The sequence below is a fragment of the Tinamus guttatus genome, unplaced genomic scaffold (assembly GCF_059628265.1).
Source record: "Tinamus guttatus ecotype Peru unplaced genomic scaffold, ASM5962826v1 Tinamus_guttatus_pri_ptg000232l, whole genome shotgun sequence".
Taxonomy (NCBI): Eukaryota; Metazoa; Chordata; class Aves; order Tinamiformes; family Tinamidae; genus Tinamus; species Tinamus guttatus.
The window spans coordinates 1306792-1329697 of NW_028288766.1; the positions used below are offsets into that span (position 1 = coordinate 1306792).

General features: G+C 40.8%; 1 protein-coding gene across 1 annotated transcript in view; it reads left to right on the forward strand.

Moving 5' to 3' along the window:
• FARS2 (phenylalanyl-tRNA synthetase 2, mitochondrial) overlaps positions 1-20778 on the forward strand; it is a 235420-nt gene extending 214642 nt beyond the window's left edge. The window contains exon 7 of the mRNA XM_088525650.1: positions 20586-20778. Within this exon, the coding sequence (XP_088381776.1) occupies positions 20586-20724 (139 nt within the window). The 3' untranslated portion in view covers positions 20725-20778. The remainder of the gene's footprint in view (positions 1-20585) is intronic.
• Positions 20779-22906: the final 2128 nt, after the last annotated feature.

Sequence of the window (22906 nt, forward strand, 5' to 3'; positions counted from 1 at the left end):
TATTCCATCTTGCCTTGGCAGTTGCTTATGAGGGCCCAGAGCAGTAGGAGCAGAGCAAAGTCTCTGGTTTGGGTCCTGAACTATGATTTTAGGCTGCAGCAAAACTACCAATCTGCTTAAATGCCCCCAGGTTTCATTCCTACAGCTCCCTGCATTTGTCTGTACAACCAGCTGTGTCAGCACATGGTCCTGCTGCAGGAATGGGCAGGACAAGAACTAGTTCATCTGCTATTGCTGATGAAGTCAGGGCTGCCGGAACAGTGCTTTCTGTGTGTCCCTTCCTAAGGAGGATGCTGGAGTATTTACTGTGGGAAAACAATAATCTGTGACTTTGGGGAATGTGTAGCAGAGAAGTCCCATGGCTGCACTTTGCCTTTGCTTGTAGGCTGTGATTTTCATACAAAATAGTTGGTTATGGCCTTTCAGTTTTGCAAGTATCAATTGCAGCTGTTGTCACATCAGAAATTGAATTTTAGACTAATCACATCTGTATTTGGGCTGGGTGCTGTCCTCAGCATCATAACTTTGATGGATGAAGGGGAACAGACTCTACCTGTTAAACTTGGGAGTGACAGATCAACTGCTAGTCAGTGCTCTCAAGTCCTTATTTCCTTATTGAAATATTCAATGAAGGGGAGACTTAAACAGATAACATATTACTTCATTAACTATTTTGTAAAACATATATACACAAGGTTTTTCCCTTGTCGAACCCAAGGTTCAATGCAAAACTTTTAGCCTAGCTTGCACTGCCAGATTATCTCTAAGAAGCCATGCTGTCTCCTAGTAAGTGAGAAGATTCCTGCAGGAGGACTATTGATGTTCACAAAGATGGTCTTGTGCACAGGCTTCAGGTTATTTCACATACTTGTATTTCAGATGCTTGTATTTCATTCTTCTGAGGTTTTCAGAGCTCTTTCTTTTGGACAGGAGCTTCTGCTGAGTTCAGGTTCTTGCGAAGACAAAGTGAAGTGCCAGTAGTTCTCCTCATGTGTAAAGAGGTTAAATGAGTCATTTAATGACATTCAGCCAGTCCTTGTCAGTCCTCGTCCTTCTCAGCCCTGCTTCTTACTCTCATACCCTGCCATGATCAGAGATGTGTGGCATTTGTCAAAGAGAAACATGATAGTTTAGCCAGGCCAGAAAACTCAGTACAATTTGAATGTGCAATTGGAAGTGATCCCATTTTTGTAACTGAATGCATTTCCACCTCTCTGCTGATCTATATAGGCTGACAGTTTGCACATTTGCACACTCTTAAATAATTTTTACTAGTGCAGTTTAAGCTAATGTGTTTTACTCTATTGCTGGGTAGGGATAGAAGCATAAGACATGGTTGGTTTTAGCAGTTCAGCTAATTAATTGTAGCTCAGCAGTTCACTATAACTCCAACATTGGAGTATGTGAGTACACTTAAATCTCATTTAGGCATTGTCCCTAATTTCTGCGATGTTCTTCTTGAATTCCAGCGCTCAGACCAACTAGATCTTTCTCTCCATACTTCAGTTCCTTGAGCCTGCTTTCAGTGTACTGCTCTACCACTTAAAAACACGTTTGCTAGCTTATAGTCACTGGAGGAAGCAGAAAGAAGGAAGATATTCTTGGTCTGAAGAGACAGGGCAAAGCTAGCACACAGCACAGTTGTGTGCTTTTGTAGGTGCATTTAAAACACACTAATCAGGTTAAATTTTCAACAAGTCTCAGGTTTGCCTGATTCCTATGACTTCAGTCTAGGTTGTTCATTCGCTTAGTGGCAGCTTTTGTTAGCCACATGGTACTTAGAATGGGGATGTCTATAAGTCAGTAATGCGATTTTTATTATATCAGAAGCTGATTTTAAATTTGTCGATAATTTTGAGAATGTCACTACTAAATGCATCAAATTCGTCTGGACAAATTTTATCTTTTTGTGGTATTCTATTTGAGATGATACATAACAGAAGAAAACCTGTGTAATCTTGTTCTTTATTAAGGGTATTTTACGAGAGTGGGACAGTACCAAAAATACCACAGGCTGTTGATATGAACCTGGAAGAGAAATTCCAATTGCAAGCTCCCTGGAGAGGGAACTGCACATCCTCCCCAGGTCCTTCCTGTGGGTTGTGGGTTGTGTTGTGATACAAGAGAGTTACAATGAAGTAGCCTATGAAGTGGGCACCTCTCTGCTGAAAGTAGCTTTTGGGCAGTTTTTAGAGCTCTTTTCCTTCCAGTTTCTCAAATAATGTCATTTGACTCTGTGGTCAGGAATGCCAGCAAGTGCCGAGAGAGAGAGAGAAAAAAAAAAAAAAAAAGGAGTAAGAGAAGAAAATCCAGAAAAAATAGACTGAAAGTGAGAGTAGTTGTCATCCAAAGAAACCCCAGACCCCTTAATGGCAATGGAGTCATTGTAAAATGGCCATGGTAGCTGCGCTGCCCAAGGGAGCGTTGCAACTGGGAGCAACACTCTGCTTCTTCTTGTAGAGAGTGTGCAAGGACATCTTCAAAAGAGAAGATCATTTCTTATAATGTTAAATGTCACCTTAGAAAAAAATGCCCAGGGAAGCTTATTTGTCAGTAAATGTTCTTCCCCAGTACGATTTGGCTGCCTATGTCCCTTTCTGGCATGTTACGAAGTTGCTGTGAAGACCCCATCTTCCTCTTCCCAGTGGAGAGGGTGGAAAAGCTGCAGTGCCTCCTGCTGCTCCTTGTGCCTGTGCTGTGCTGCACAGAGCAATTCCGCGGTGCTGCCTGGCGGGTGCCGAGTGCTGAGGTACTGGATATTCAGCCTAAACTTTGTGCCTTAAAGCAAGGTGAGAAATCATGAAAAGGAAGGCTCTTTGCTGTCTCTGCCTCTCTCTCGTGCTGTATTTTTAAGATGGCTCAGTTGTGCCAAAAGGTACAAGCTGTCTTTGAAACAGATTTTAAGTGTAAACGTGACATTTCCTCCACTAATCACACTTTCTTCAGGTGAAAGATTATGGAGTTGTCTAACTAGCACAGCCCTGGATTTTTGCTTGGGTAGTTCCTCCAGAAAGAATTATATCCATGGTGGTGTTTTATAATCTCTGCTCTTCTTTGCGCTAAGAACTCGACTCATTTAGCATCTCGGTTTGAATGTGAAAATGTTCCAAGAGGTGAAAGATCAGTGATTTATATGTAATACCCAGCATTCTTCTACCCTGTCCCCATTTTACTTTGAGTCAGTGTTGTAGCAGATACATTAGTGCAGTGAAACCACCATATTTTTTCCCAAAACATTAAAAAAGCTAATTTCATGCCTGCTAATTCTGAAGCACAAGACAACTTTAATGAAAAGATAATGACAAAATAATGCAAGTGAAGATGCAATTTAATTGTAGTAAATGAATATTTAATTATTCATATTTTTATTCTTGAAAAATCCATGTACATGCCTGCTCATTTCCGTTATCAAAAGAAAGCCACTCAGTCTCTCCAGCCATATGGATTTCATATTCCATTCAAAGCAACCCAGTCCTATATGGTAATGACTCAACACCTTACTGAAGCCAGTTAGCAGGTTTGTAGATCATTACGCAAAGATCTCATCGCTAAGTTTCGTAACAGTCCTACTTAGATTATCTCACATTCCCCATATAACGATTTGTCAAAGGCAGCCATGCCTTCTATCAGGAAAGGAGTGACTCACAGTTATTATGGGAATGTTCATGGGACAGCTTTGCTTTCTCTTGAACCCCCACACCCTCCTTCTACCCAACCCTACATCTTAATTTCTCAAAGCCACAATCAGCTCGGGCTGCTGTCTCACACTATATAGGAATAGTTAGAGGCAGTGAAATGCTGAGAGTTCTCATAAATATGGATCCTGGAAAGAGAGATATGTTACAGGAAAGAGAACTTTGCTTGCCTAGAATGGAATCCATGCTACAGCAGTGACATTACACTGGACTCTGTGCACCAGGTCTGCTTGGACCATTGAGCTCAAGCTTAAGTGGTGACAGTTAGACTATTGTGAAGCTGAATGCTGAGAACTGTTTTGCTTACCTCTTTTCATGCCTTCTTGTACATATTCATTCATTTCCTAACTAAAAGGTGTATGATCTTTTGTAAGAAGCGGATCTGGCTGACTGCTTCTGCTGATCAGTTTTACAAATGCTGCCACCCAGGGAGCCATCGCTCTTGTTGAGTGCCAGCTAAATCCTCATTTGGCCTACAGAGATATCATTCCATTGCTTTCAGTGGGAATAGATCAAGAGGTGGACTCGGCAGCATTTGGGGACAGCCAGACAAGGCTTTTTTTCCTTCCCTGATTTCTAATCTCATTTTGAACATAGCACATAATAACATGCATTTTTTTAACATGAACTTGAAAAAGATGGCTGCAGAATACCAAACCTCTCTGGCTAACGCAGGTGCTACAGATACACTCACTTAATATTAGGGTAAATAAAATATATATGTGCTTAGGCTGAAAAAAAAAAAGATTCAAAGGCTCTGTTATGACACAGTATGGTTCCAGTCATGGACTTTGCAGGTGTGTTCTGAGACTTGTTCAGTTTCTTACATTGCTTTTACTCCATTAAGTCCATTCCCATGAAGTTTCTGTGATGTATTGTGGGATACGTAAAATCAGAATCAGGCTCTCTCAGGTCCAAGAGACCAAGCTTGACCTTGTCAGTTTAGATGTGATAGCAACATAGAAAAGCTCTAATCCAATTTAAAAGTGCTTAGAAGTGGTTTGACTGTCCTGTAACCATCCTATGCAACTCAACGTTTGGATTAATGTTTCCACTTCTGTGGTGGATTTGTACAAGTGAAAGGTGAGTTCATTTTAACGTTTCCTCATATGAATGCTAGAAAAATCGCAAGATCATTGGCATCATGGTACTGATTAAACCCTATATATGAAAAGTGCATGGAGTGGGGGCTGTGGGTGTCTATTTCTCTACTTCATACTCCCCAGCTGAGATGATCTTACTGTGTTGTTTAGACTGTCTTTCTGGGTCTTCATCTTCTCATAGAGACAACTGTGCAAAATGGCACAGGGATATTTAACACCTACACACTTTTCTCCATCATCTGCTTCTTTTTAAAGAACCATATTGCCTTACTGAATCTATATATCCAGAGCCTGTGTTTAAGGTTGAGTGAGGTAGTGTTACTGGCCGGGGGAAAAACTTTGTGCATGTAAGTCCAGTGGAGGGACTTGGCAGCTGTAGGTGATTTAGAAGGGAGCGTGACTACTGTTGCAAATATCTTGGTGGTATTAATGCCAGATCATGCTAATACTTGGGGTATGTTTCAAAATACACCCTTCTGCTTCTGCCTAACACCAGCTGTCATGGCTGTGTATTGCAAGACCCAGGGAAAGGAGAAAGCAAAGGCTGCTGATCTCTGTGGTGTGATGTGTGGGCGACACTTGGGAGAGGGGGCTGTTCAGGTAGCAACCTGGAATAAGAAGGAGGAGCTTTATATCATAACGCAAACAAAGATCCGCTAGCAGAAATGATAATGTATCAAGTCATGCCATCAAATCACTGTACCTTATGTGTAATAAATACCATATCTGAGCTAATTTCAGTTAGCTCGCTGGACTAATAGTTGCTATATAGATACAACAACCTGTACTCATTTACATACCATGATTGGTGCAGTAATCTCTGTGGCATGTATGAATCTTTCCGCTATGACTTAGCCAATCATGTCAAATATTGGATCTTTTTTAGAGGAGAAAGGAGAGTATATTATCTAAATACTGCTTACGTGAATCTTCTTCAGTTCAGGAGCAACAGACTGCACTACTTTTAAAATAGTACATGCCCCCATTAAGCCACTTTTCGTTACTGTACAGGCGTAAGTCATAAATAGTTTATTTGCTCCCTGGCAACTTCATATTTCATGTAAGAACAAAAGAACACACATGCAGTGGAACTTTTATAAGATCAACATTTAATACCTGACAAAGACTTAGTAAACATCAAGATTTTCCCCAAAGTGTTGATCTCACGAATCCAAGCACATTTGCTGAGGTTAAAAAAGCAGCCATTGCAGCAGTGGCTATGAATATGTGTATATATATATCTCTACAACTATATACACATGTTTTAGTACATGCACATGGGATTATTTTTATTTTGTTGCAGAGTAATGGCCTCCCATTTTCTACTATAAAAGACGCTGAGGATAAATAAAATGCAAGTCAGCTTCTTTCTCGAAGCTATTGTATATGTAGAGAAAAGGCACAATAAGTAGTCTCAGCATAGAGGGAGTGAGAATGAGGAAGCCATGATAAGATGTACAAATGCAAGGAGAATGTACAAATGTACAATGTACAACAATGTACAAACAAATGTGCAAACAACAATTGTACAAAAAATGTACAATGTACAAATACAAGGAAAACATGGCTGATCATTCAGAGCACTACATCAAGGCTCCATAAGATGGGGGTTTGATATGCTTCTGTGTATTTTTATTATGAGATTAATTATCTACTGTATGTCCTTGGGCGTGTCACTTCCTCTCTATATTTCAGTGTCTTTTCTTCCAACAAGGCATAAAGTTAATTAGCTTCTGTGGAGAAAGGCCATTGTCCTCGTAGCTGTTGTCCTCCTCGGGGCCAACCAGCCTTCTAGTGTCTCAGATGTCGTCTAGGCCCTGGGCTTCCCCAGATTGCCTTGGGTTGCAGTGTTCAAAAGGCTTGTTTGCAGTATTGATCTGATAAAAAAAAAAAAGCAGACTTTACCCTTCTCATTTTACTGAACTCACCTGGGGTTGAAAGTGAACTCGGCTGAAAACAAAGGGTTAAGTTCTTGATATAAACTCAGAAAAGCATAAAAACAAAGCCTGTATTCAGTGCATAAAAGTTATGAAGCTTTTTCTCCATTCCTTAGAGCTTTCCTGAGGCATCTCTCAGCCCTGAGGCAAAGGGGACAAGCAGCTGAGTGACATTGTCCCTGTGGGATTCTGTTTTTCAAAGTGGACTTTTCTGGGTTTTGTATTGGCTTTAGTCACTGAAAGGTAAACTCAGCCACACTTTGCCTTTTAACTGCTTTATTTCAGGATTGGTTTATAATGCTAATGAAAGGATTGGTGACCTAAAAAGAAAAGTAACATCATTGCCAGTGGCTTTCTCTCCCCTCTCTGTCTATCCATCTCAGTTGTTCCCTTTCAAGGGTTTTTCCCTGGTTGCTTTATTTCCTAGGAATGTAGGGTTAACAGAGAACTCTTTTGTCAAATATAGCAGTAATGGTCTGTGCTTCCTACCTACTTGGTTTCCTGAACTGAGCTTTTTACTCTCATCTCATTTTAATGCAATGGGATAAACAAATACATGATGTGTAGTTTTATGGGCACACAGCTGGAGCTACAATGAGCTATGTTTTCTGCTCACATCACTTCTTGCATTTTAAGGGCCATTACATTATTTTATGATAAAGAATTGAAGAATACTGCCACCTAGTTCATCCTCCCACTCCAAAACAAGACCAATTCTGCATATGGAATTTATAATAGACATTTGTATAACCAGTCGTTCAAGCTCTCTAGTGATGAGGACTTCACTGCAAATTGTTCCAGGGCTTCAATATCGTTATCGCTGTCAAGATTTTTTCTTGCTGTCTAACTTCCTGTATGTACCTTGCTGCAATTTGAACTCATTAATTTCTTCTCCTGCTCCTTGTGAATTCTGATGAACTGCATTATTACCTAATTCCCTGCAGCAGCATCGTATGTATTTAAAGGGTGCTTTTCTCTTCTTTGGGCAGGGACTGTTTTCTTCGAGTCTTTCCTCATAATTCATGTTATCCAGCCATCGCTCCTTCTCACTGCTCCCCACTAGTGTGCTTTCAGTTGCGTCTCATCTTTCTTGAGTTATGAAGCCCAAGGCCGAAGAGCATACTTGAGCTGAGCTAAAAGCAGTGCTGAGCAGAGTGAAAAGATGTCACTCCAGCCCTACTCCTGCAATTCATCACAGAATGGCATTTGCTTATTTTAGAGCAGCACAACATCGCTGATTTCACCTGCAGCTTGTGAGTCTGTGTGGTCCCTACGCACCCAGTTGTTTGGCATCCTCTGTGAAGCTGATCATTTCTTTGATTCTTGCAATTCTTGCACTTGTCCTAGTAGGACTGTATTTTTAGGCTTTTCCAGTTTGTCAGGATTATTCTAATCCTCTCCTCAGTTACACTTACCATCTTACCCAGCTTAGTGTAATTTGCCAGTTAACAAACATACTTCTGCTGCATCACTTATCCCATCAAAACAAGCAAAAATATTCCATGATATTGGAGCCAGGATGAAGGCCTTCACAAGAGGCATCCTTCTGATTTGCTTATGAACTACTGACAACTGCTCGCAGAAGCAACAAATATTGGCAGCTGCTCCAGCCATTTGGGACATCATATTTTAGCAATTGCAAATCAGCCACAAGTTTTTCTTTTACCTTCACGCAACTCCTCGAGTGGGTGGAATTTCAAGGTGAAACATTCAGGAAAACAGGTTTTGTGCTATTTCATTTTATGGATTTGGAATATTTTTCTTCTTCTTCCCCCCATGTCTTATTATATCTTTGAAAAAGCTTGAATATTTCCTAACATTTTCCATTATTGACTGAAACTTCTTGGAACTGTCAATGGAGCCACATTTTCTGAATGTTGATACTAAACTGTTTTTTCCTAATCTGGTTTAAGAGTGCCAAGATACACGCAATACACACACACACCCCGCTAGACATGCACCTGCCATCCACAGTGTGTTCTCCTTCTTGCTGTTTATTGATCCACAAGCCTGTTACCCTTTTGCAGAGGGCAATTAGATAGCTTTGGCCAGATTTGCTCTTGACACTTCCATATTTTCTGTTTTTTGTCTTTTTTATTTCCTCTGTGTGCTTACAAGTGGTTTGGTTAGCTATGCCAGAGTCTTTATGGGAATTTGAGCGAAAAACAAGTGGTCTATAGCTCCCCTGGCTTCCTACTTTTTTTTTTTTTTTTCTTCCAAAAAATAAGCACTATGTTGGCCTTTGCTGAACATTTGATACCTTGCTTGTCCTCCATGAACTCTCAGAGATAACTGCTCTGAGATTTCTTTCCCTGATTTTAAAGTATCTTAGGGCAACATTCATCAGGCTTGGACAATTTGAAAACATTTGGTTTACTTTAGTGCTTACAATGTGTTCCCCATTGAAGTCTGAGATCTTCCTTATCAAGGTTGATACTTTCTTTGCTGATACTAATTCCTGCTAGCCAGAGGATTGGTCAGCCTTCTTTTTTAGCAAAGTCTTAGCAAAAAAAAAAGGGATTTTGATACTCCTATTGTAATATATCAATATCTTTCTTTCCTTCTTCAAGTAGCGGACCAGTATTTTCGTTGTACTGCCAGAATGAATTCTTACTATTCTTTATGTCAGTTGCACTTCTTTTTGTGCCATGATCTTTCAGACTTCATGCTAAATGGTGAAGTTATTTTATCATGTGATGCTCCTATCATCTTATCATAAGTGTTATTCAGTATATGTATATCCTATCGCATTCATAATTTTCCTTTGCCTTTGGTTTTTCATAAAGAGTAGACATAACATGAATAATATAGATGCTAGGCATGACACTTGGAGTTTTCCAAGCTAATGCCATTTTGACAGCAATAAAAGTCCTGGCCAGTGCACCTGGTTGCTATATGTTGTCATCATTTGATTAGTTTTGGTGGAGCTGTGACATTTCTCCTATCCTTATATTCAAAACAACCAGATAAGCCTCATCAAGAAGACACAGGTCTTTGTTTTGTATTATTGTGCATCCATGCAAATGGGATCCAGCAAAAGAAATGTTTAGAAGGGAGACAAGAGTTTTCCTGTGTTAACAGCAATTTAATCTGCTGGCTAGTAGCTGTCCTTACTTGGAGGACTTTTTCTGAGTTGTCTTCCCCAGGCAGCAACTGTCAGAAAAGCAATAAGAACAGGTTTCTTGTGACTGTTTGTGTGGAACCAAATACCCTCAGGGAGGGAAAGTGGGGAATTTCTGTATGTCCAAAACAAATCCAGTTAGCCAGATTAAGGCTCATAAAACCTGACAATTCTGAGAGAAAAATAATGTATGGAGTGGAGGGAGATAGTAAACAACACTTGATTGTGCGAGTGGCTGCAGAATTTCCATTAGGGTTGACAGATACTGTATGCTGGCCTACTGAGAACCTCCCTGTATCTACACACACACACACACACATATGAGTGTTTTTAAGCTGTCTTCCTGTGCTATAGGCTGCCCAGGGGCAAGTACTGTTAATGTGTTGCTTTCATATAGAAACAGCAGGTGAGTTCTTTTAACCTCTGCTCTCAACTTGCAAGTCCCTTCTTTCTTCTGGGCCCCTGTTAACTCATCTCATCCTGCTCTTTTGCCTTCTCCTCTTCCTGTTTATTCCTCATTTGACATTAGTTTGTCACTTACCAAACACAAAGTGGCCGTTCTTATATTGGCTCAGCACTTTTCCCTCTGTTGTCCCTTGTATATGAGATGACTTGTTTTTTCATGCCATGTCCTCTTTTGCTTCCAGGGCAGCTGTACAATTTGCAGGAGAAACAAAAAGGATTGACTCAAAGTGTGTGTGCATGGGAAAATATCTTAAAAACTAGGTAACTCAGAAGGTTGTGCCTGCACTTGTTTAAGTCCCCTCAATAAAACTTAAACTTTTACCTAGCTCCTGAATGTTGTGAATATTATACCATTAATCTTAATGATGAAATCTATACAAATAACCAAAAACACCAGTCAGTCCTTCCCATGCACTTGTGTGTCAGCTGACTTTGTGGACCCTGAAGTCTGCTAATGTGCAATGGAAATGCTTCTGAACTTCCTGTCACTCCCATCCTCATTTCTTAGGAGAATGAATTGTTTTAAATTCTCTTAAAATTCCCTTTTTACTCCATTATGAAACGTGTTTTAATTTGACAGCAATGTTATTTTTAGTAATACTTTTTGTAGCCTTTAGTATTAACATGTAGTAGGGGAAAAAAACCTGCTAAATATTTATACTTCTTTTCTTTGATCCTTCACTCAGAAGGACTGAAAACATATCACATTTCACATTTTTACTATAAATTTTTTAGATAGCATTTGAAAGAGTCCAAATTCACCTCTCGTGTTGAATTTGTTCAGATTACTGAGATAGGTTGTCATTCTCCCAGCTCCCAGATTGCTTTTTGGTTTTCAGTCGTTGGAAACTTTGGAGGGACACTGTTGCAACTGGCGATCAGTGATGGTCATTAGTTAATTAGTGTTGTTGTTTGGTAGATACATGACCAAACCCTCTTATTTGCCTGCTGCAGTTCAGGAGGAGGTAAATACAGTGTTTTTGTACACAAAGCATGACATTTCTGCAAAACCAATGTATCTTTCAAAGTTACACCTTGCAAAGAGGTTGTGTTCCTGATCCACTTCACTACAAGCCAGTTGCACTGGAAGGGCACAAAGGGTGTCTTGTCTAAGCCATGAAGTTCTGCTGGAAATTCATTACACCTAATGTTGCTCCAGCTCCCTCTTACTCCCTTTAAATTACCTGGTATTTAAGAGGTCCAGAGAAATGTAGAAAAGATCCAGAGTTGGTTGGTTGTGTATTTTCTAATTTAAAATGTAAAGCTTCTTGTGAAAATTTATTTGTTGGCTAGCAGTCAAAGTACTGCTGCTGACAGAACTTTCAAGTACAGATATGCCTCTCTTCTCCTCAGTATGCTGTGATTCTTTATGGACCATGTCAGCCAAACCTGTTTTCTAGAGAGGGGAGGTGATGTGCTATGGAAATTTTTGTCCTTGTCATTTCATGGGTTGCCATGGGTTCTAAACTACACAAGGAAAGAAAAACCAAGGAGGTTGGAGATAAATTCCTATGAGGCGTTAATACCAATAACTCATTATTTGAGGTTTTTTGTTTGCTGACTTGGCAAAGACTTAAGCCCATAATCAATTTTTAAACACAATATAACAAAAAAAAATGTTGCCTCTAGTAATCTTTAGCATTTTGGGGGGTAAAGATGTGATTACACATTGAACAGCATTTTCAATTGAATATTTTTAGTCAAACCTAGGAAAAGTGAAGCTAAATAAAACTCTGAGCTACACACAGAAACAGGTATTCTGCCTTGTGTGGTGCTGAGACCATCACTTTTACTTTCTCACTTTCTCATCCAATTATTTTTCTATGTTTAGCACATAATTAGGTTTCCCATATATTTTACCAAATAACCTTTTCCTGATTGCCACTGCAGTAGGTGGTAGTTATTTCAGTGGCTTTTGTGTATGCATATTTATGTTGGAAGGTTCGCATTTTCCAGACTTTATTCCACTTGCACAATCCTTATATCTACCATAGTGAGAATCCTGAAGGAGAAGTAGATTCTTGTACCATATTCTGAGCCCTACAGACTTGAAAACATTCTAATCTCTGTGCACATGCCCCACTGCAAGACATTCTTTTAATCTTGAAAGCCTCAGTCTCAGTAAGTTTAAGAGGCCTTTCCTATTAAAAGTGCATAATGTTGCAACTGTCGGGCATGCAGAGTGGTCCAGGGTCAACATGCTGACGACAAGGCAGGGCAAGTCTCAGAGATACTCAGCCTCTAGCCTAGCCTTGAATCTTCTCAGATTTAGATCACAACTTGTCTTACTATCCATGTCTGAATCCATGTGAAATGGATTCCTAAATATTGGCATATGATTGGAATTTGTCATCTGTTCTTGACAACTCTTTTTTTCCAAAGGGAAGAAGACTGGAGAAGCACTGATGCTGGACCCTGTCCTCTTGAGAACTGGCTCCGTACCTGCTTTAGAATGATTGCTTCTTCAAGTAATCAATGGGTTGTTGCACATTAAAAAAAAAAATCTTGACTTCAGCAAGGCTTTTGACACCATCCCTCACAGCATCCTCTTGGGCAAGTTCTGGAAGTGTGGGTTAGATGAGTGGACGGTGAGGTGGATTGAGAACTGGCAGGATGATGGAACTCAGAAGGTTGTGTGGTGCAGAGTCTAGTTGGAGGCCCGTCGCTAACGGTGTCCCCCAGGGGTCAGTCCTTGGTCCAGTCCTGTTCAATTTATTCATCAATGACCTGGATGAAGGCACAGAGTGCTCCCTCAGCAAGTTTGCTGATGATACCAAACTGGGAGGAGTATCCGATACCCCAGAGGGCTGCGCTGTCATCCAGAGGGACCTGGACAGACTGGACAACTGGGCAGTGAAAAACCTCATGAAGTTAAACAAGACCAAGTGCAAGGTCCTGCACCTGGGGAGGAATAACCCCAGACACCAGTACAGGCTGGGGACTGACCTTCTGGAGAGCAGCTCTGCAGAGAGGGACCTGGGTGTGATGGTGGACGACAAGTTGACCATGAGGCAGCAGTGCGCCCTCGTGGCCAAGAAGGCCAATGGGATCCTGGGGTGCATTAAGAAGAGCATCTCCAGCAGGTCGAGGGAGGTGATCCTGCCCCTCTACTCAGCCCTGGTGAGGCCGCATCTGGAGTATTGTGTCCAGTTCTGGGCCCCACAGTACAAGAGGGATGTGGAGCTGCTGGAGAGAGTCCAGCGCAGGGCTACAAGGGTGATCAGGGGCCTGGAACATCTGCCCTGTGAGGAGAGGCTGAGGGAGCTGGGCCTGTTCAGCCTGGAGAAGAGAAGGCTGAGAGGAGACCTGATCAGTGTCTACAAATATCTCAAGGGAGGGAGTGAGGAGAATGGTGCTGGCCTCTTTTCAGTGGTGGCCAGTTATAGGACTAGAGGTAATGGCCACAAACTGAAACACCAGAAGTTCTATGGGAACTTAAGGAAAAATTTCTTAACAGTGAGGGTGACAGAGCACTGGAACAGGCTGCCCAGAGAGGTCGTGGAGTCTCCTTCTCTGGAGATCTTCAAAACCCATTTGGATGCAGTCCTGTGCCACGTGCTCTAGATGACACTGCATGTGCAGGGGGGCTTTGACTAGATGATCTCTAAAGATCCCTTCCAGCCTTAAGAATTCTGTGATTCTATGAAAACAAGCAAACAAAAAGACCAAATCTCAAGTCTGCAATTTTATTTTGACTTTTTGTGATAGCAGAGGTCTGTATCACAGTCAGTTCTTAATCCTATGGGGACTTCAGAAGTTTTTTTAGTATGGTGGAGAATGATATTTTACTCCTTATTCTTCAGACTAATGATATTTCACTGTTACTTGGATGTAATGGATTCCATCACTTTTTATTCTGTGAATTTTAAGAGCTCTTTAACAGAAAGTGCTTCGATCTGAGACGGATTGACTGTGTTGTTGGCTGGGTCCTTAGGTGACTGTATTAGTGCACAAGGGAAATTCTCTTTTGTGTGTGTGTAACTTGATTTGTGTTCCTTCTGCTTGGTGGCTAGTAGGAAAAAATAGGCTGAGTAGGTTGAGAGAGAATAGGTTGAATTTTTTAGCTAATCCTTTGTGACTTCATCTACCACCCAAGAGACTTTATCCTTCGAATGATACTTAATCATGAAGTGTTTTTTCAATGTATTACAGATCTGCTTGTATTTTCTGTAGCATGTAAACTATTAGGTGATAGATGTAGGTTAAAAAGGAAAGTTATGGTCAGAACCTTGTAACCAATTTAATATGTTCAGATGAAATGCAATAGTTTATTTATGACTACTTGAAAGTGTCACGGTGACTGAGAAACTAAAAAGTTTCAGAGAGCTTTCATTATTCATCTAGTTTTCATTTAACTGTGAAGGTTATGAAGGCATCCCAAACGTTCTCTTTATCTCAGTTACCTGGCTAATAACAGAATTTTGACTTTTTCATCTAAATTAAGAGAAAGATTTTTAAAATAATAATATTAAAGAAAGAATTCAAAGGCCAAGGAAGTTTAGGGTTTGGTAATCAGATACAGATTTTGCCAAAGCTAATTAGAAAGGAGCAACAAGTCCATTACTATCTTATGTCACTGAACATGCATTTCTTTTAAAAACTTTTAAAAAATCACAGTGGTCAAATAAGATTCACAGCCTCAATGTGGTTTTGGTGACCTCAACTGCCTTTGAAGCTGAACCATCCTTCTGCCAGGTGACGGCTAGAAAAGCGATATCCTTTCCCTGCTTTCTGTGAGTTTGAAGCATTTCTTTCTTCTGGAGCTGATCTAATGCTTTTCACTAGCATCAAAATCACCTGAAACAAAAACATGTCCATTTTTTGAAATATGCTCTTGGATACAATGCATTGTTCCAGAGAAATGGGTATTAGCATTTGAAAGGACTCATGAGAACACATCTTTGAGTAAGGCCTTTGTTCAGAGAATTACTGCTATATTCTACATGCATATCACCATGGCAATTGAATTATTTGCCATTGACAATATACTATATAGCACAAGCCTTTTGCCATTTTCCATGATGCGGTTCCTAGCAAAGAGCACTATTTGTCAATTTAAAATTTATATATGACGTTTAGTAGTTGCACTTCTATAATAGTGGTGGATGTGGTTTGAAAGCATGAAACGAAAAGGAAAAGGTAATTATCTCTTTGCTGTAGTGTTAGATGCTGAGGTCTTTGCTGTCTTTTTAAGACAGGAATATGAAGAAGCAAGAATAAAGTGAATGGAAAGGGAAGCTTTGGCTGGGAAGATTCTTCAAAGAGAGTGCTTAGCTGAATGAAAGGGCTGTTGTCCTTCAAGCACTGGCACCAAAATCTACCAGGCATTGTGGAGATCTCCCTAACCATAGATTTTCCATTTCAGGTGACTTCCTTGTTTTTGTGGGAAGTTGGTAGGCTCTGTTGCATGCCATGCCTACTCAGAGCATGACCTGGTTTCTCATATAATGGTAATTACATACTGTATGCAGGTTTGTGTGGGATAAGCATGTGATGAATCTTTCTTTGGGATATAGAATACAAACTGCTCTGGCCCTCAGAAGAATCTCATTGACACGGAAGAGAATTTTGAATACTTGTGTTACTATGTGTTTGTAGATCTTTCATTATGAATAGTATTGCTTAGGAAGGGGGGAAACAGAAATGATGGTGAGTAGCACTGCTTAGTGAATTGCTCGGAGTGCAGAAGAGGGCATCCTCTTTTTTGCTCGTTGATGCTATGGGAAAGTATTGTCTCTACTCTTCTGTTCCTCAAAGTAAATACGACTTTCCAGAAAAATATCTATCTAAGTCTCTATAACCTTCAGGCAGATAAGAGTAGTAGTAACCTCCATACAGAAGTCCCTAGGCTTTAGGGCAGATGGAAGGTAGAACACAGTTAAAAAGATTTTTTTTGCAGTCGCCACTGCCCTTCTATCTCCCTCTTCAAGCTTTGAACACAGAACTTTTCATTCTTATTCTCAACTACTTATACAGAAAATATAAATGCTGATATTAGGCATTTATTCTTTAGGCAACATTCTGGGTATGAAATGACCCATGTCTTTCTTTTGTCTAACACAGACGGGCTCCACTGTCTATATTTTTTCACTGTCTATATTTTTAGATATTTTTGGGGTTGGTAGAATCTGGGATCAGCTTCCTAGCCAATTTGTATTTAAAACATCCTTCAACAGACTTCTGGGTAGGGAAATCAGGTATTAATTTTTATTGCCTAACATGTCCTTTTATTCTAGCCTTGATTCCAGTGTAAGGTTGCTTTCATGTTCGTTTTATTAGACTAGTGGAAGATTCAAGCCCTTCAGCTTCTTGCTGTGCTCAGATATTAGGCTGAAATATTGAAACATATACACTGACCTCCAGGTTGGCCACATGCAGTGAATGTGACCTGGCAGTGAGTAGTTCTGGAGCACACAGAGGAGGCTGTGTGCCAATGCCTGAAAATCATGAGGCAAAGCTGTTTTCTCTCAAAAGGATGTGAAGGAATATTAGGCATAGTTGCACTTCAATATTTATTCGTTGACTGCATCCTCGTTTCCTCTTGTGACACCAGAATGCATCATTATCTTCCTGCTCCTTTGATTTGAGCAGTGCCTTTCTGCATTTGCTGCGTTTCACTTCCTGAAAGCTGCAGGCTGGTACAGAGGAGATCGTGACACTAAGGTCAGCTAAAGCTGAAAGAAAGAGGTTTTGCATGACTGCAAACCACATACAATTGTCTGGAGGGCAGTCCAGGTAAATAACGTCAGTTCCCTGCACTCTGTTCAGTTTTGCCTTTAGTTTACCTGGTGAAACTGCTTTTCTGGGTTTCAGCTTCAAATTTTCAGCCGTTCAAGACAGAGAGCAACTGCTTTTGTATTGCTGGGCTGCTGTGTGACATGCAGGGGAGAGTTTCTTATGCAATAGCAAAGCCAACTTTAAGGTAGGAAGACCCTCTGTGGGTCATCACAGAAGGAAAGGAGAGCAAGAAAGGAAATCACCCAATATTATTTGCTTGTACTGTTTACGGCTGCAGCGGATGGCAATGATGAACCACAGCCTTAGTATTGTCTTGGAGAGAGTGGGGGCGGGCCGAGATGTTAAGGGAAAAAAAATCAAGAGCTTTGAAAAATTGAGAGTGTCAGAGTAGCTGACACTACTCTGGAAACAATGCCTAAGTTTTCTGAAGCTTAGCATGTGTCCTTTATTGAAATATCAGTAAACCGCTATATACCTTCTGTCTAATTAGTAGCAAACTTGCAAATATTCCTAGTTAAAGTGATGGGAGAAAAGTGTAGCGTACCAGCCATATGAGTGATTTATTGACAACAATGTATATTAATAGTTACATCATTACTTGTCTGTAATTAAAATCACAGCAAATGCATTTAATGCCATCCCTGTTTTACTTCTCCCACATCAGTGCTTAACCTCAGACATGGCCAACAGAAGCAACGTATGGAGCAGTGCAATGCTGCTCCGTAAGGCTCCCTCGCCTTTCCTAGTTGAAAGGCCTCCTAACAATACTGGTTTTCCACAATGCCCACAAGAAAATGCTGAGTCATCTTCTGACCTGTTTAATTAGCTACTTAATGAATGAACTTCCCCCTAGGATGGAAGGGGGAGGAACATAAACACGTGGGTCTGGAAGAATCATTGCCTTGAATTAACCATCACCAGTGAAAAAAAATAGTACTATAACTGCCCTACCACATCTTAAATACATTAAGCAAACTTGTGTTTACATCACATAAAATTGTAGTGATGGGATTTCCACTATGGATATGTTCCCAATATATTCAAGACTTCAGGACCAGGCCTGTGCTTGCAACATTTCCGAAGAGATTTTCAGCCAAAGCAGTTGGTGAATGTGTTTTGTTGCAATGCATTGCTGTAACACCATCAAAACTGCAGCACTACCAGCCATATGGTCTTTGTCAGCCTGCTTTTGAAAACCGTTTCTGTTGAGCCCCAGGTAATTATCTTTCTTTTATGCAGCTTTGACAGTGTTGCATCAGGCCAAACCCTTTGCTTCTCTCAGATCTGCCCTCCCAGCTGCTTTGCAGAGGTGGAGCAGAGCTGGCCGACAGAGCAACACCTTCTCCACAGCTACATCTTCCCCTCTCTTCTTGAACATGCACTATTCTACGTTTTTCCTGCTCTCAGTGAAAGCACTTAACCTAGTTTCTAGCAATTAACTGTAGTTGGCTAACATATTTTGAAATACAGTTTGCCCTTTCTTATACTAGTCAGATGTAATTTGCTTTGTCTTCAAAGCAGACAAAAGAGGTTTAATTTGAAATAACCTTTTTGTTGTAAACTGCCAGTGGGAGCAAGGCAAGCTTTCCATCCAGGCTGGGAAGCACAAAGTTGATGCAAGATAGCTTGACAGAGATGTAAACTATCAGTGCCTTGTTTCTAGAAGGATTTGATGTTGAGATGAGTATCTTGAGAGTTATCTGCATTTTAAATATACATACAGTCTCTGTTTTAATCAAATAGTTATAATAGGCCTGATTTCTAACACAAAACAATTTCCAGGAGAGAGATGACCTGGAGCTTGCTGAATACCTTTGTGCGTCATTAAATGCACAGTTCTGCTAGTCTGGGATATCCTTCTGTCTAACACTTGATCTCCAGCTCCTCTTTTCTTTTCCCCTCAGATTCTTCTGCTTTCACTGAAGTGAGTAGTTACCTTTGAAAGTAGAAGCTATGTGGATTCCGTTTGAAACTAAAAATAAAAAGCTTGCTACAACTGCCAAGTATTTAAATAAAGTAATATAAGTACAGCAGTTGTAGAAATTTCTCTTTCTTACAGGAGCTAGCACTCCAGCATCTTTTTTGATGGAGATCAAGACAGCAAGTCTGTCAAATGCCCTTCTTTCTCTTTCACAAAGATTTTATGTTCAGCTTATTGTTTTGCTCCTTGTTTTACATTAACTGGTTTTCTTTGGCTTACTGAACAACTCATGTTTTTTTCTTTTCCATCACTTTGTTGGTGTTAGTGTTTCATTCATCATACCCCACTTCACTATTCCTCCTTCCATTTGACTTTTGCCTTTTCCTTTTCACAGCAGGAGGCAAGACATTTCACCTGCTGTGATGTCTCATCCTGTTTCTCCCCTGTTTTGCTGGGCTTCCCGTGTGTTGCTGAGCCACCCTAATGGTACATGTGGCATTTGCATCCCTGGTTGTTTTCAGGGCCCTGCCCCACCTCCCAGCACACTGGTGGAGAAACAGGATCTTATCATCACCCCAAGGTGCATCCACCAATCTGTTAGTGTTTCAATGTGTGGCACCTCAGCTGTGGGGCACATCAGCATCAGAAGAGCTGTGAAGAAGCTACCATGACGTTTTTTGACTCAGATTTGAATGTTAGCATCATTCTGTCCTTTTCCCACAAATGGGAGACTTCAGATGCATTTTGTCTTTGTTTCTCCTTTCCAATGGCAGGAAAACAGTCACCTGAACTGAAAAGCAAATTTTTTGATCTATTTTATAGCGACATTTTCAGCAGAAATTGAGTGTCTTCTCTAGGCTGGAGACTGGATGGCAAGGCTTGTGAGATGCCTCCCATTAGCTAACGGCACTACTTTCCAGAGCTCAGAGCCTATGGCATGTGTTCTTGTCTGTCACCCCTGGTCACCTCTGGTCCTAGGGGTAGCTGTGCACAGTGCTCCCTAGAGATAGCCACCTTGGCACCAAACTGAGGGCGTTGTGTGGTCAGCATGGTTCAGCCGGGCTAGCACAGCCCTCCTCCTGGCCTTGTGTGCTCTGGTAAGGTGTTAATGCAGAGCTGTGCTCATGTGGAGTGAACTTGTATGGAGCTCGCTGGCAGTATCTACACAGCCTTGCTCTTTGTTATCCATGCCTGTGATGCTGGTAATCTTTCACTCATATTTTTTTCTGCCTAGACTTTCTAGTAGAGAGTCATTGACACAGAACTGGTGTGTGTCCTCTTGTGAAAAGCATTTGAATCCAGTAGGGCCAGTAATTTCTATCAAAACTTTTTGTTTCAGTGTCAAAATCTGGCAGAGAATGGAAAGAGAGAATGACCTACAACAGAAACAAACTGTTGTATAAGATGAATTTTAAGAAAGCTCTCTGCTAAGACTGAAATTCAGTCCCACCTCTTCAGACTATGTATTTTAGCATTTAGATGTTTTTAGCCGACAGGAACAAAATTAGCAAATAAAAAGTGTTCCAAAAGGTATTTATTTGGCCTCATGTATTTGCATATGTAGGCAAATGTATTTATAATCCCCTCTTGATTTATATTTTGTAGGACAAAGAAGGTCAGCCATTGCTATCGTATCACCTACCGTCACCCAGAAAGGACTCTAACTCAGGATGAGGTGCAGGACATCCATCAAGCTATTGAAGCATCAGCAGTTCGAGAACTTGGAGTTGAGGGCAGATTCTAGCATCCATGACCTGAAGCCCTAATGACATTAGCTTTCTATTTCTTCCCTTTTTTCTTTTCTCATTTTCTGGGAGGGGTGAGGTGACAAGGAAAGAGAGGGGTTTTGTGACTGAGCCTAGTAGATGGAAACCAACTGATAAATGGGCAACAGTAGAACTTTCAGAGAATAAACGGAAAAATCATTGTCAAAGTGCTGGCACCTTATTCTAGGAATGGTGGGGAAAGCAGTAATGTAAGATTTCCCTCCTGTTATAATAAGAAGTTCACTGCCTGGTGGTTCTCTGTGTTGTTAATTGGTCCCTGGGTTCCATTAAACTGTAAATAGTTGGCATTATTTCTTTGTTGACAGGATCTTCTGTCTGTGTAACAAGTGAAGCAAAACAGAAACACAACTTATCTCAGGGAAGAAAAGCTATCTGGTCCCTTTTTAATAAGAAATGGTGCATTTTGCTTCAACAAACCTTCTAGGAACTGCACTTTGCAAAGTTTGGGTCTCATACCTTCAGAGCCTCCAGATTTTGCTTTCTTCTGCTACGGAGAAGGAGGCAGTGTGGCTCTGGGGCCAGTCCCAGCTGTCTTCAAATGCTGGGCTGTTGGATGTGTCTTTCCCATTGGATCCTCTACTCCCGCAGAGCTGAACAGTGCCTCTTGCCATGGCACGCTGAGCTGTGTACATTTCCTAGGTGAGGAACTTCCTTGTTTCATTTCTCCTGATAAAACCTCCAGTGAAAGGTAAGTCTAGTCCCCAAAGGTTTGGTGTCACAGGGGTAGGATGGTAGAAGAAAGAAACTCTTCCTTACAATGCCCTGAAATGCAGCAGCCTTGATCTCTCACCACGTCTTGCTTTCTAGTAGCAGAGTCTGCTCAGAAACTTGACCTTTAAGGAAGGAATCCAAACTAAAATGAGATCTCCTACTATTTCAGGCATCTGTCACTTTACATGATGCTTGGCTTTTCCACTACACATTATAATAAGTAAATCCTGGCAATGGAGTGATGTTAGGTCCTATAGAAATGTTAAAATGGTCCGATAAATTCTTGATGAGCCATAGCAGATCCTGATATGGAATGTGGGACCTGGTTTTGCTTGTAATGATATTTCATATAGTCTTGCAGGTCACATCTGGCTGCTGTGCAAGGAACATTCCCTCCTTCAGGGAAGAAGGCAGTAAAAGCAATGCAATAAACAGCATCTAACACTGATTTATGCCATATCAAGAAACATCTGTGCAGCGAGCTTGTGCTCAACCATAAGAAGCCAGCTACTCTTGCAGATGTGACAGAAGCAGAGAGCTCATTTTAATTTCATTACTCAACATATTTACTGTGTAAACAAATCCTAATCTAAATCGCTGTTGTGTTACCCAGATAAGTTCATTATGAAAACAATATGCTAGACTTTCTACAAGGCAAGCAGAATGGGTGCCATTTAAGCAACAGAAGAACCTGCTTGATTGTTTTTAAACAAGGATCTACTGAAGCTCCTAAATACAGTCTAGCTCACTTACTGTTTCTCTGTCTCCCTTACCCACTGTCTTTTTGGATTCAGGACATGGAGCACTGAAGAGGAGAAGCACTCCCCTGCAATGGTACTCAGCACTAATTGTTCCAATGCAGAGCCTGATCCATACTACCATACAGAGCAACATGGATGTTAACTGATGGCATTGCATTTGGAAAGAGTACAAAGATCTTCTTTCTGTATAGGAGTTCTGATCTGAGGAGTTCTCTAGTTCTGATCAGGGGCAAAAAAAAAGTTTGGGGAAAGCAAGGAGGAGAAAATTGGGCAATGAGCCTTTGTGATTGCAGCAGTAATGTATGGCCTGTCACAGAATCTCGGGTGTTTCCAAATCAGCCAGCCTCAAACCACTAATATCAGCTGTGTTTAATATGTCCAGCCATGATCTGACTCAACTCTGGTAAGCGGGGGCTCTCTGCAACAGTCAGGTCTCCTTGGAGTGACATTATTCTTGGAAACATAGAAATATTAACCTCTTGGGCTCATGACATAAAGTGGAAATGCAAAGCTTTCTCCAAAGCTGACCTAAAACCATGGAATCATCTGCTGAAGGAGATGTTTACATAGCAGTAACTTTCAGGCAGAAATACAAACCGGTAAGAGAAGAAAGATGCAGCTTCTTCAGGAACAAGCTAGATTCAGTTATACGATGTATTTTAAGCTC